Here is a 12,891-nt window from a genome sequence, read left to right on the forward strand (position 1 = left end):
CAATCAGACGGGGAGCTCGTTCATTCGCTCGGCGGCTGCGGACCAATAGAATGGCGAGGAAAGAGCAAAACGTTCGAAATAGGTTTGTCCCACGCCGCAGCTCGTAGGCCCGCCCTGCGTGGTGCACTCTGGGAGTTGTAGTCCCGCATGGGCCTCCTCAGGTACCTTCGTGGGACTTGGAGTCCCGCAGTAGGGGGCGGGCGGACTCACTTTCCCGTGGTGCCGCGCGGTGACGGGCCGCTGATGAGGGGGTGGCCGGGCGCTGGGTGCCCAGGGCTGCCCCGTCCCCCTCGCTGGTGGCTGCGGTGCTGGCGCCCTCGGGCCGGCTGGAGAAGGCGGATCTGGGGGCCCGGGCAGAGGGAGCGCTGGGGGAGGGGGGGCAGTTGGGCAGCCCGTTAAGGCGGGTTCGAAAGGCTGTCGGGGGGTCCGGAGAAGGGGGGGGCAGGGTGTGAGCGTGGTGGGGGTGACCCCGGCGTGTCGGGGCACCAGGCGTTAGGGGGCGGGTAACACTGAGGGGCGGTGCAGGAGGCTCTGGAGGGGGCGGTGCTTTGGGCCAGTGATTCCTGCTCATGTTTGCAGGGTGTCAGTGATGGGGGATCTGTGCTGCTCCCACCCTGGCCTGTGAGACGTTCCCTTGGAGCTACTTTCTTTGTCCCGCTACCTGGGAAATCATTCTGCCCATCTCAACGAGGTCGGGCTGCAGAGAGGGCTGCGATGGGGGTGGGAGGCTTTGGCCCCGTGGCCACGGCCTTGGGGTGTCTCTCTGTGGGTGTTTGGGGTTGCCAACCCTCCAGGATTGGCCTGGACTCTCCCACAATTGGCATCAATCTCTTGGTGACTATTGAAAGCAACCTGGGAGGTTTTAATAGGCTATTTTAAGAACATGACATTTTGTCATATTGGAAAAAAAATGTCCCTGGAATAGCTTCAGTCAGAGTTGGCAACGCTATGGGTGTTTGTTTTTCTGATGCTGAGTCCATCCCTTCTACCTAGGGTGAAGTCTGCAACATGATTAACAAGAAGTATAACGAGTTCCTCCCGAGCATGCAGAGCGCTGAGGACTTGGTGTCACAAGTGGACAGTCTGTCCGGCAACATCGACCTACTGAAATCCAGGATCGAAAATGAGGTGACGCAGCAGCGGTTTCACTTTATCTGTATCTAGCAGCTTTCATCCTGCATCATCCCAAAGCAGTACAACTCCACTGATGCGCAGCACAGGAAGGCAGGGGAGGAGGATCTTGGCTAAGGATTCCAGGATGAATCCCCGCCTGTTATAAAGAGTGCCCTTGACTGAAACATACCGATGTATGATGTATCAGACCTGGGATATAAATAAAGGGCGCGCTGTAGCTTATTCATTAATTATGTAGCTGAATGGTTTTCCGTGGTGCTCATCACTGTAGTTTCGGAGCCCCTCATGTATATTAATGCATTTATCTTCTAAGCCTCTCCGCATTGAGATAGGGAGGAATCATTCTTATTTTGCTGATGGGGAAACTGAGGCACAAAGAAGTGGAATGACCTTGGCCAAGAATCAGAGGGGTAGCCGTGTTAGTCTGGATCTGTAAAAAGCAACAAAGAGTCCTATGGCACAGAAGATTCTGTGCAGAGCTGGGAATTGAGCCCAGATTTTCTGTATATTGAGTGCAAGACTGTCCTTCCCGTGGCCTGCTTATATTTTTTGTGTGTGTCGTCCTATCTATACCCCTGGACTAATTCTCTTAGCTGGCCTCTGCCTTGCCACCCTGGCTTTGAAAGGTAAGTTAGAAAGGCTCTAATGCAGGTGGGATATAAATCTGGATTTTTTCTTCGCAATGGAGAGTGATCAACTCAAAAATCATACGATGTGAAAATAACTTTTACATCTGATACCAGTTATGCTATGTTAAAAGTGAGAGAATCTTAAACATCCACTTTACTTGTCTCTGTTTATTTGTTGCTGTGTATTTAATTTATAGGTTTCAGAGTAGCAGCCGTGTTAGTCTGTATCCTCAAAAATAACAGGAGTACTTGTGGCACCTTAGAGACTAACAAATTTATTAGAGCATAAGCTTTCGTGGGCTACAACCCACTTTGGGTTGTAGCCCACGAAAGCTTATGCTCTAATAAATTTGTTAGTCTCTAAGGTGCCACAAGTACTCCTGTTATTTAATTTATGTATCTCAGGGTATACAATAACAATCAGTGACGTCAGTTACACTTGTCTGTAGTCAATTTCAGCTTTGGGTTCCTAGTGCTGCAGTATTTAAGGTACAAACAATGCAAGAGATTGTTGTTTGTTTATTTAACAGTTTGGGGATCTTTTTTAAAAAAAAGGGAAACACGTCTATTGATCTTGCATGCCTATGGAAGCGTTTAAAATGTATAGTTAAACTACTTTCGGCTAAGTTCAAATTGACATTTATCTCATTTAAAAGTAGAGAATTGTTAAAGGCACTCTGGGATTTCATTCAAAGATCTGCAATTTGATATCGCCATGTTCTACTTTTTTTCAAAAATTCCCGTACAATAATGCTTTTTGTTTGTTTGTTTGTTTGGGGGTTTTCTTTACGAGTTTTTCTTCTCCTCTGCTGTTTAAAAGGGTCTTTCTAGTGAGGTTAAAACAGTCTGATCATACAGACAAACTGAATATATACACATTTCTGTCAACTGCACTAGGTAAATACACTGGGGAAATAGAACCTTTTTTCCTTCTAATTTGTTTCCGTTATAATAACCTTAGGTGTTGTTTGTAACTTTGGGAGGTACGTGCGTTTCAGGCAGCACGCTGGTGTTGTCATGTCGGTGTTACTTTTGAAATAGAAATGGCTCTCATAGCCTTTGCTTACTGTAAATGAACTGCTGAAGGCTTGACGTCTGTGCTGCTGTTCTAGGTCCGGCAAGATCTGAATGTGGCCATTGCGGAATTTACTGAATTGAAGCAGCAGCTGGAGCGAGACTCGTTGGTTCTGAGTGTGCTGAAACAGCTGCAAGAGGTGAGGAAGGAGGCTGGGAAAATGGCTTCAGATCGCAAAGTGTTTCTGTATTTTGTTCCACTGACCTCTTCCTGGGTCTCCATCGTGAATAAATAATCATGACTCTTCTATCTCTATTCATATCATGTTTTTAAAAAGAGCTCTGTAATCTGAAACTTGTTTGTGTGTGATTACCGAATCATAGAAATGTAGGACTGGAAGGGACCTCAGTAGGTCATCTCATCCAGTTCCCTGCACTGAGGCAGGGCCAAGTATTATCTAGACCATCCCAGATAGGTGTTTGTCCAATCTGTTCTTAAAAACACTCCAATGATTCCACAATCTTCCTAGGATAAAAAACAGCTCATTTCTCTGATGTGAATGCAAATATTTCTATTGATCTCTGGTTACACAGAGCTTCAGAGATGACCATCGACCTCCATTTACATTCTTTACACAAACCAACCTCCTGTAACAGGATTTTATTCTTGCTTCCAAATTAGCAACAGTATTCACCCTTGTGATCTGAGAGAATCTCCCATCCCAGAGCATGGAACTGATTCAGCTTTTTGTCTGTTCTTTAAACAGAGCCACTAGGAGCAAAGCAAGGGACAGGCTGAAGGAGCAGAGCTATCCCCAGGGTGACATGCCAAGCAAAGAAGAGTCCAGGACAAATGTATCCCCACTAGGGAGCTTTGTCCCAGTTAATATGTAGTTACAGTGGATCGGCATGAGTTGAAAAGACGGAGGGAGCCGTCAAACCTGCCTGTTGCCAAGGCCTCTAAGGAGGCATCTCCAGCAGCCCAGGTGTGTTCTCTGGTGTAGCGTGAGGGGCAGCCTCTCTGCTTTTGCCTGTTGCAGCTGATCCATATTAAACAACTAGTGTTTGGGCAAAGGCTGCTACAGTCCTCCTGCTCTCGTGCAATGGATTAGCCCCATGCTTGGGCTGTGCGTAAGGGCCGTTCAAATCTCCCCTCGGCTTGTGTTAAGAAGGACTTTGGATGGATGTCAAATGGAATCTTCCTGCGCGTCCCCTGAGCTATGGGGGGTTTCAGCTCTCTTGCCAGTGGAAGTTGTTCCACTTTAATTAAATGCTGTTTAGGCCAGCACCTTGCTTAGAGCCTCTCGGTAGCCCAGTGGTTAGGCTATGGGCTTGGCTTATGAGAGATGGGGGTTCAAGTCTGCCGTGGTCCCTGTGCCCTCCACTTTGGGGAATAGGGATGGGCTTGCTCTCCTCTTGCCAGTTGAAGCTGTTCCACTTTAGTTAAATGTGCTCTGGGCCAGCCTCACGGCAACCCTCACTCTCTTGTCCAGTGGTTAGGATACTCGCCTGGGTTGTGGGAGATCCTGGTTCAAATCCCCCAGCTGCTTGTTCGGCAGAGATTTGCACAGGGATTTCCTGCCTCCTCGGCGACCGTCCTTTGCGGTGGGCCATCCTTGTCCGAACCCCCTCTCTTGCTCAAGAGGCCATTGTCTTCTTGGGCCGGAGAGGGGATTCGGACAGGGATCGCTCACCAGTGACTCTCCCCAGGAGGTGGCGGCCCCCAGTTCACACCCCTCAAAAGAGCAGGGGAGTGCCCTGGGGTCTGCCACAACCTGGGCGTGTATCCTGATCATGGTGGACAAGAGAGAGAGGGGGTTTTACTGCTCAGCAGCAAAGCCCCTTTAATGAAAAGAGCAAGAGGCCCTGTGACAGGCCTCTTGCTCAGCTAGGAGGGGGTATCCTCTCCCACCTCAGAGGCCCTCCTGTCCCACAGAGCAGGGATTTGAACCAGGGTCACTCACAATCCAAGCGAGCACTCTAACCCCCGTACCATAGAGGGACTTGAAAGGTTACCTTTCTCCGGTTAATATATAGTTAAAGTGGACCGCTTGAGCGGTAAGAGATTGAGACGCCCATCTCATGGAAGGGATTTGAACCAGCACATCTTTGTTTCTTGGGTGAGTACCCAAACCACAGGACTATAGCAGGACTCACACACAGTGGCTGGCCCAATTCTCATGTAATAGTTACTGAATGTGGCCTACCTTCAACAGAAAGGACTGAGGGAGACCCCACAGCCCACTACCTCCTAGCCAGGCACTTAGGCCATTCGGTTGAGAGGTAGGCCATCAACCTGCAAATCCCTTCTCAGGGAGCATAAAGGGGATTTGAACCGGCCTCTGCCCTTTTCTAAAGGCAAGCAGCCAAACCACTGGACCACAGAGGGATACACAGTGTAGGTGTGGCCCAGTGACTATTTAATTACCTAATGACATTGGCCCACCTTCAATAGGAAACACTAAGGGAGCCAGCACATTGGAATACCTCCTAGCCCAGCACTTAGAGCATTCACTTGCCAGGTAAGAGATCAAGGTTCAAATCCCGTCTCAGCCAGCATAAAGGGGGTTTGAACCCCAGCCTCCCACATGCTGGGCATACAGCCCAACCACTAGACCACTCTGGGCTGCTTGGGTGTGTGTGTGTTGGCCCAATGAATATGTAATGAAAGTGCAGCAGCTTCAACAGAAAAGAGCAAGGGAGCCCCAGGGGCAGAATACTGCCTAGCCCAGCACTTAGGCCATTCGCTTGACAGGTAAAAGATCAAGGTTCAAATCCCGTCTCAGCCAGCATAAAGGGGATTTGAACCCTAACCTTCCACAAGCTGACCACAACCCCAAACCACTAGGCCACACAGGGCTAGTTGCTAGATTTGCAACCCAATGAATATGTAATGAAAGTGGAACAACTGCAGCAGAAAAATTAGATGCTATCATCACCAGGCTCCAACTAGAATCCCTCTTAGTTCAGCAGCTGCATGTTCACCTTGAAGACAGGAGATGACTCTTCAAGTCCTTTCTCAGCAAGCTGAGGAAGGAGTTGAACCTGCATCATCCACATGCTGGGTAAGTACCTAAGCCACTGGACTACAGAGGGATTCATAGCAAGGGTTTTTCCCAATTGCTCTTTAATGAAAGTGGCACAGCCTCCAGCGCTCTAGCTGTATAACCAGGACACATACATGGGCTGCTGCTGCAGCAGGTCGCTCTTCCCACACACCCCTTTCGGGGGGTGGCAGAAAGGGTGATTTGAACCAGCAGGTCTCACAGCCCCCAGGAGGAGCCCAACCACTGGATTAGAGAGGGAGCCTCGCGTTTCACCTCACCTCACCCCAGTGCTATTTAAATAAAATGGAACAGCTTCAACAGGCACCATTGAGCAGCCCAGGACCCAATGATTGGGGCACTGCCCGCGCGGTAGGTGAGGCCTCTTCAAATCCCTTCTCAGCAGGCAAGGGGGAAATTAAGACCGTAAGAATGGCCACAATCAAAGGTGAGGACCCTAACCACTAGGCTGAAGGTTACATGATAGGCCTCAGTCTCACTCCCACTCTCTCTTCAGCTGTTTGGTGGGGCATTCGCAGGTACCGAACAAGCTCAAAAGAAACGGTTTAGTCCCCTGAGGGGTTCCTGGCCGTGGCTGGCAAGCAGCATTCGGTACCGGGGACGGGTAGACGCTGGTTCAATTTCCTTCTCCCTGCCCGATGAGACGGGATTTGAATAGGGCTCTGCATTGTTGCAAGTGTGAGCCCCAGTCAGGTCCGTAAGGGATAGTCGGCGCTGGGTTGCTCTTTGTAGCAGCTTGAGGCTGTGCCACTTTCATTAAAGAGCAGTTGGGCAAAAGAGTTATTATCAATCCCTTTGTAGTCCAGTGGCTCCCTCAGGAAGAGAGGCGAGTGGGCGAGACAGCTCATTGGCTCGGACGCAGTCTGGCCATTCTTACGGTCTTAATTTCCCCCTTGCCTGCTGAGAAGGGATTTGAAGAGGCCTCACCTACCGCGCGGGCAGTGCCCCAATCATTGGTTCCTGGGCTGCTCAATGGTGCCTGTTGAAGCTGTTCCATTTTATTTAAATAGCACTGGGGTGAGGTGAGGTGAAACGCGAGGCTCCCTCTCTAATCCAGTGGTTGGGCTCCTCCTGGGGGCTGTGAGACCTGCTGGTTCAAATCACCCTTTCTGCCACCCCCCGAAAGGGGTGTGTGGGAAGAGCGACCTGCTGCAGCAGCAGCCCATGTATGTGTCCTGGTTATACAGCTAGAGCGCTGGAGGCTGTGCCACTTTCATTAAAGAGCAATTGGGAAAAACCCTTGCTATGAATCCCTCTGTAGTCCAGTGGCTTGGGTAGTTACCCAGCATGTGGATGATGCAGGTTCAACTCCTTCCTCAGCTTGTTGAGAAAGGACTTGAAGAGTCATCTCCTGTCTTCAAGGTGAACATGCAGCTGCTGGACTAAGAGGGGTTCTAGTTGGAGCCTGGTGATGATAGCATCTAATTTTTCTGCTGCAGTTGTTCCACTTTCATTACATATTCATTGGGTCGCAAGTCTAGCAACTAGCTCTGTGTGGCCTAGTGGTTTGGGGTTGTGGTCAGCTTGCAGGAGGTTAGGGTTCAAATCCCCTTTATGCTGGCTGAGACGGGATTTGAACCTTGATCTTTTACCTGTCAAGCGAATGGCCTAAGTGCTGGGCTAGGCAGTATTCTGCCCCTGGGGCTCCCTTGCTCTTTTCTGTTGAAGCTGCTGCACTTTCATTACATATTCATTGGGCCAACACACACACACAAGCAGCCCAGAGTGGTCTAGTGGTTGGGCTGTATACCCAGCATGTGGGAGGCTGGGGTTCAAACCCCCTTTATGCTGGCTGAGACGGGATTTGAACCTTGATCTCTTACCTGGCAAGTGAATGCTCTAAGTGCTGGGCTAGGAGGTATTCCAATGTGCTGGCTCCCTTAGTGTTTCCTATTGAAGGTGGGCCAATGTCATTAGGTAATTAAATAGTCACTGGGCCACACCTACACTGTGTATCCCTCTGTGGTCCAGTGGTTTGGCTGCTTGCCTTTAGAAAAGGGCAGAGGCCGGTTCAAATCCCCTTTATGCTCCCTGAGAAGGGATTTGCAGGTTGATGGCCTACCTCTCAACCGAATGGCCTAAGTGCCTGGCTAGGAGGTAGTGGGCTGTGGGGTCTCCCTCAGTCCTTTCTGTTGAAGGTAGGCCACATTCAGTAACTATTACATGAGAATTGGGCCAGCCACTGTGTGTGAGTCCTGCTATAGTCCTGTGGTTTGGGTACTCACCCAAGAAACAAAGATGTGCTGGTTCAAATCCCTTCCATGAGATGGGCGTCTCAATCTCTTACCGCTCAAGCGGTCCACTTTAACTATATATTAACCGGAGAAAGGTAACCTTTCAAGTCCCTCTATGGTACGGGGGTTAGAGTGCTCGCTTGGATTGTGAGTGACCCTGGTTCAAATCCCTGCTCTGTGGGACAGGAGGGCCTCTGAGGTGGGAGAGGATACCCCCTCCTAGCTGAGCAAGAGGCCTGTCACAGGGCCTCTTGCTCTTTTCATTAAAGGGGCTTTGCTGCTGAGCAGTAAAACCCCCTCTCTCTCTTGTCCACCATGATCAGGATACACGCCCAGGTTGTGGCAGACCCCAGGGCACTCCCCTGCTCTTTTGAGGGGTGTGAACTGGGGGCCGCCACCTCCTGGGGAGAGTCACTGGTGAGCGATCCCTGTCCGAATCCCCTCTCCGGCCCAAGAAGACAATGGCCTCTTGAGCAAGAGAGGGGGTTCGGACAAGGATGGCCCACCGCAAAGGACGGTCGCCGAGGAGGCAGGAAATCCCTGTGCAAATCTCTGCCGAACAAGCAGCTGGGGGATTTGAACCAGGATCTCCCACAACCCAGGCGAGTATCCTAACCACTGGACAAGAGAGTGAGGGTTGCCGTGAGGCTGGCCCAGAGCACATTTAACTAAAGTGGAACAGCTTCAACTGGCAAGAGGAGAGCAAGCCCATCCCTATTCCCCAAAGTGGAGGGCACAGGGACCACGGCAGACTTGAACCCCCATCTCTCATAAGCCAAGCCCATAGCCTAACCACTGGGCTACCGAGAGGCTCTAAGCAAGGTGCTGGCCTAAACAGCATTTAATTAAAGTGGAACAACTTCCACTGGCAAGAGAGCTGAAACCCCCCATAGCTCAGGGGACGCGCAGGAAGATTCCATTTGACATCCATCCAAAGTCCTTCTTAACACAAGCCGAGGGGAGATTTGAACGGCCCTTACGCACAGCCCAAGCATGGGGCTAATCCATTGCACGAGAGCAGGAGGACTGTAGCAGCCTTTGCCCAAACACTAGTTGTTTAATATGGATCAGCTGCAACAGGCAAAAGCAGAGAGGCTGCCCCTCACGCTACACCAGAGAACACACCTGGGCTGCTGGAGATGCCTCCTTAGAGGCCTTGGCAACAGGCAGGTTTGACGGCTCCCTCCGTCTTTTCAACTCATGCCGATCCACTGTAACTACATATTAACTGGGACAAAGCTCCCTAGTGGGGATACATTTGTCCTGGACTCTTCTTTGCTTGGCATGTCACCCTGGGGATAGCTCTGCTCCTTCAGCCTGTCCCTTGCTTTGCTCCTAGTGGCTCTGTTTAAAGAACAGACAAAAAGCTGAATCAGTTCCATGCTCTGGGATGGGAGATTCTCTCAGATCACAAGGGTGAATACTGTTGCTAATTTGGAAGCAAGAATAAAATCCTGTTACAGGAGGTTGGTTTGTGTAAAGAATGTAAATGGAGGTCGATGGTCATCTCTGAAGCTCTGTGTAACCAGAGATCAATAGAAATATTTGCATTCACATCAGAGAAATGAGCTGTTTTTTATCCTAGGAAGATTGTGGAATCATTGGAGTGTTTTTAAGAACAGATTGGACAAACACCTATCTGGGATGGTCTAGATAATACTTGGCCCTGCCTCAGTGCAGGGAACTGGATGAGATGACCTACTGAGGTCCCTTCCAGTCCTACATTTCTATGATTCGGTAATCACACACAAACAAGTTTCAGATTACAGAGCTCTTTTTAAAAACATGATATGAATAGAGATAGAAGAGTCATGATTATTTATTCACGATGGAGACCCAGGAAGAGGTCAGTGGAACAAAATACAGAAACACTTTGCGATCTGAAGCCATTTTCCCAGCCTCCTTCCTCACCTCTTGCAGCTGTTTCAGCACACTCAGAACCAACGAGTCTCGCTCCAGCTGCTGCTTCAATTCAGTAAATTCCGCAATGGCCACATTCAGATCTTGCCGGACCTAGAACAGCAGCACAGACGTCAAGCCTTCAGCAGTTCATTTACAGTAAGCAAAGGCTATGAGAGCCATTTCTATTTCAAAAGTAACACCGACATGACAACACCAGCGTGCTGCCTGAAACGCACGTACCTCCCAAAGTTACAAACAACACCTAAGGTTATTATAACGGAAACAAATTAGAAGGAAAAAAGGTTCTATTTCCCCAGTGTATTTACCTAGTGCAGTTGACAGAAATGTGTATATATTCAGTTTGTCTGTATGATCAGACTGTTTTAACCTCACTAGAAAGACCCTTTTAAACAGCAGAGGAGAAGAAAAACTCGTAAAGAAAACCCCCAAACAAACAAACAAACAAAAAGCATTATTGTACGGGAATTTTTGAAAAAAAGTAGAACATGGCGATATCAAATTGCAGATCTTTGAATGAAATCCCAGAGTGCCTTTAACAATTCTCTACTTTTAAATGAGATAAATGTCAATTTGAACTTAGCCGAAAGTAGTTTAACTATACATTTTAAACGCTTCCATAGGCATGCAAGATCAATAGACGTGTTTCCCTTTTTTTTAAAAAAGATCCCCAAACTGTTAAATAAACAAACAACAATCTCTTGCATTGTTTGTACCTTAAATACTGCAGCACTAGGAACCCAAAGCTGAAATTGACTACAGACAAGTGTAACTGACGTCACTGATTGTTATTGTATACCCTGAGATACATAAATTAAATAACAGGAGTACTTGTGGCACCTTAGAGACTAACAAATTTATTAGAGCATAAGCTTTCGTGGGCTACAACCCAAAGTGGGTTGTAGCCCACGAAAGCTTATGCTCTAATAAATTTGTTAGTCTCTAAGGTGCCACAAGTACTCCTGTTATTTTTGAGGATACAGACTAACACGGCTGCTACTCTGAAACCTATAAATTAAATACACAGCAACAAATAAACAGAGACAAGTAAAGTGGATGTTTAAGATTCTCTCACTTTTAACATAGCATAACTGGTATCAGATGTAAAAGTTATTTTCACATCGTATGATTTTTGAGTTGATCACTCTCCATTGCGAAGAAAAAAATCCAGATTTATATCCCACCTGCATTAGAGCCTTTCTAACTTACCTTTCAAAGCCAGGGTGGCAAGGCAGAGGCCAGCTAAGAGAATTAGTCCAGGGGTATAGATAGGACGACACACACAAAAAATATAAGCAGGCCACGGGAAGGACAGTCTTGCACTCAATATACAGAAAATCTGGGCTCAATTCCCAGCTCTGCACAGAATCTTCTGTGCCATAGGACTCTTTGTTGCTTTTTACAGATCCAGACTAACACGGCTACCCCTCTGATTCTTGGCCAAGGTCATTCCACTTCTTTGTGCCTCAGTTTCCCCATCAGCAAAATAAGAATGATTCCTCCCTATCTCAATGCGGAGAGGCTTAGAAGATAAATGCATTAATATACTCGAGGGGCTCCGAAACTACTGTGATGAGCACCACGGAAAACCATTCAGCTACATAATTACTGAATAAGCTATAGCCCGCCCTTTATTTATATCCCAGGTCTGATACATCATACATCGGTATGTTTCAGTCAAGGGCACTCTTTATAAGAGGCGGGGATTCATCCTGGAATCCTTAGCCAAGATCCTCCTCCCCTGCCTTCCTGTGCTGCGCATCAGTGGAGTTGTACTGCTTTGGGATGATGCAGGATGAAAGCTGCTAGATACAGATAAAGTGAAACCGCTGCTGCGTCACCTCATTTTCGATCCTGGATTTCAGTAGGTCGATGTTGCCGGACAGACTGTCCACTTGTGACACCAAGTCCTCAGCGCTCTGCATGCTCGGGAGGAACTCGTTATACTTCTTGTTAATCATGTTGCAGACTTCACCCTAGGTAGAAGGGATGGACTCAGCATCAGAAAAACAAACACCCATAGCGTTGCCAACTCTGACTGAAGCTATTCCAGGGACATTTTTTTTCCAATATGACATAATGTCATGTTCTTAAAATAGCCTATTAAAACCTCCCAGGTTGCTTTCAATAGTCACCAAGAGATTGATGCCGATTGTGGGAGACTCCAGGCCAATCCTGGAGAGGGTTGGCAACCCCAAACACCCACAGAGAGACACCCCAAGGCCGTGGCCACGGGGCCAAAGCCTCCCACCCCCATCGCAGCCCTCTCTGCAGCCCGACCTCGTTGAGATGGGCAGAATGATTTCCCAGGTAGCGGGACAAAGAAAGTAGCTCCAAGGGAACGTCTCACAGGCCAGGGTGGGAGCAGCACAGATCCCCCATCACTGACACCCTGCAAACATGAGCAGGAATCACTGGCCCAAAGCACCACCCCCTCCAGAGCCTCCTGCACCGCCCCTCAGTGTTACCCGCCCCCTAACGCCTGGTGCCCCGACACGCCGGGGTCACCCCCACCACGCTCACACCCTGCCCCCCCCTTCTCCGGACCCCCCGACAGCCTTTCGAACCCGCCTTAACGGGCTGCCCAACTGCCCCCCCTCCCCCAGCGCTCCCTCTGCCCGGGCCCCCAGATCCGCCTTCTCCAGCCGGCCCGAGGGCGCCAGCACCGCAGCCACCAGCGACGGGGACGGGGCAGCCCTGGGCACCCAGCGCCCGGCCACCCCCTCATCAGCGGCCCGCCACGGCGCGGCACCACGGGAAAGTGAGTCCGCCCGCCCCCTACTGCGGGACTCCAAGTCCCACGAAGGTACCTGAGGAGGCCCATGCGGGACTACAACTCCCAGAGTGCACCACGCAGGGCGGGCCTACGAGCTGCGGCGTGGGACAAACCTATTT

At 49.4% G+C, this 12,891-nt stretch overlaps 2 protein-coding genes across 2 annotated transcripts; one reads left to right on the top strand and one right to left on the bottom strand.

Annotated features, from left to right (window-relative positions):
- Positions 1–139: 139 nt before the first annotated feature.
- Positions 140–3,073, top strand: LOC135889232 (centromere/kinetochore protein zw10 homolog). Its single transcript, XM_065417061.1, has 3 exons — positions 140–161; positions 994–1,128; positions 2,876–3,073. The coding sequence occupies exons 2-3, from the start codon at positions 1,009–1,011 to the stop codon at positions 3,071–3,073; spliced, it is 318 nt and encodes a 105-aa protein (XP_065273133.1). The 5' UTR covers positions 140–161; positions 994–1,008.
- Positions 3,074–9,891: 6,818 nt separating this feature from the next.
- On the bottom strand, positions 9,892–12,828 carry LOC135889233 (centromere/kinetochore protein zw10 homolog). Its single transcript, XM_065417062.1, has 3 exons — positions 12,807–12,828; positions 11,838–11,972; positions 9,892–10,089 (listed from the first exon to the last, which is right to left on the bottom strand). The coding sequence occupies exons 2-3, from the start codon at positions 11,955–11,957 to the stop codon at positions 9,892–9,894; spliced, it is 318 nt and encodes a 105-aa protein (XP_065273134.1). The 5' UTR covers positions 11,958–11,972; positions 12,807–12,828.
- Positions 12,829–12,891: the final 63 nt, after the last annotated feature.

This window comes from Emys orbicularis, chromosome 15 (assembly GCF_028017835.1).
Source record: "Emys orbicularis isolate rEmyOrb1 chromosome 15, rEmyOrb1.hap1, whole genome shotgun sequence".
Lineage (NCBI taxonomy): Eukaryota > Metazoa > Chordata > Testudines > Emydidae > Emys > Emys orbicularis.

Excerpts from the sequence above, each read along its gene's own strand:
- LOC135889232 (XM_065417061.1), top strand. The coding sequence starts at position 1,009 with ATGATTAACAAGAAGTATAACGAGTTCCTCCCGAGCATGCAGAGCGCT. Across the intron at positions 1,129-2,875 it reads AATCCAGGATCGAAAATGAG|GTCCGGCAAGATCTGAATGT; the intron begins GTGACGCAGCAG and ends CTGCTGTTCTAG.
- LOC135889233 (XM_065417062.1), bottom strand. The coding sequence starts at position 11,957 with ATGATTAACAAGAAGTATAACGAGTTCCTCCCGAGCATGCAGAGCGCT. Across the intron at positions 10,090-11,837 it reads AATCCAGGATCGAAAATGAG|GTCCGGCAAGATCTGAATGT; the intron begins GTGACGCAGCAG and ends CTGCTGTTCTAG.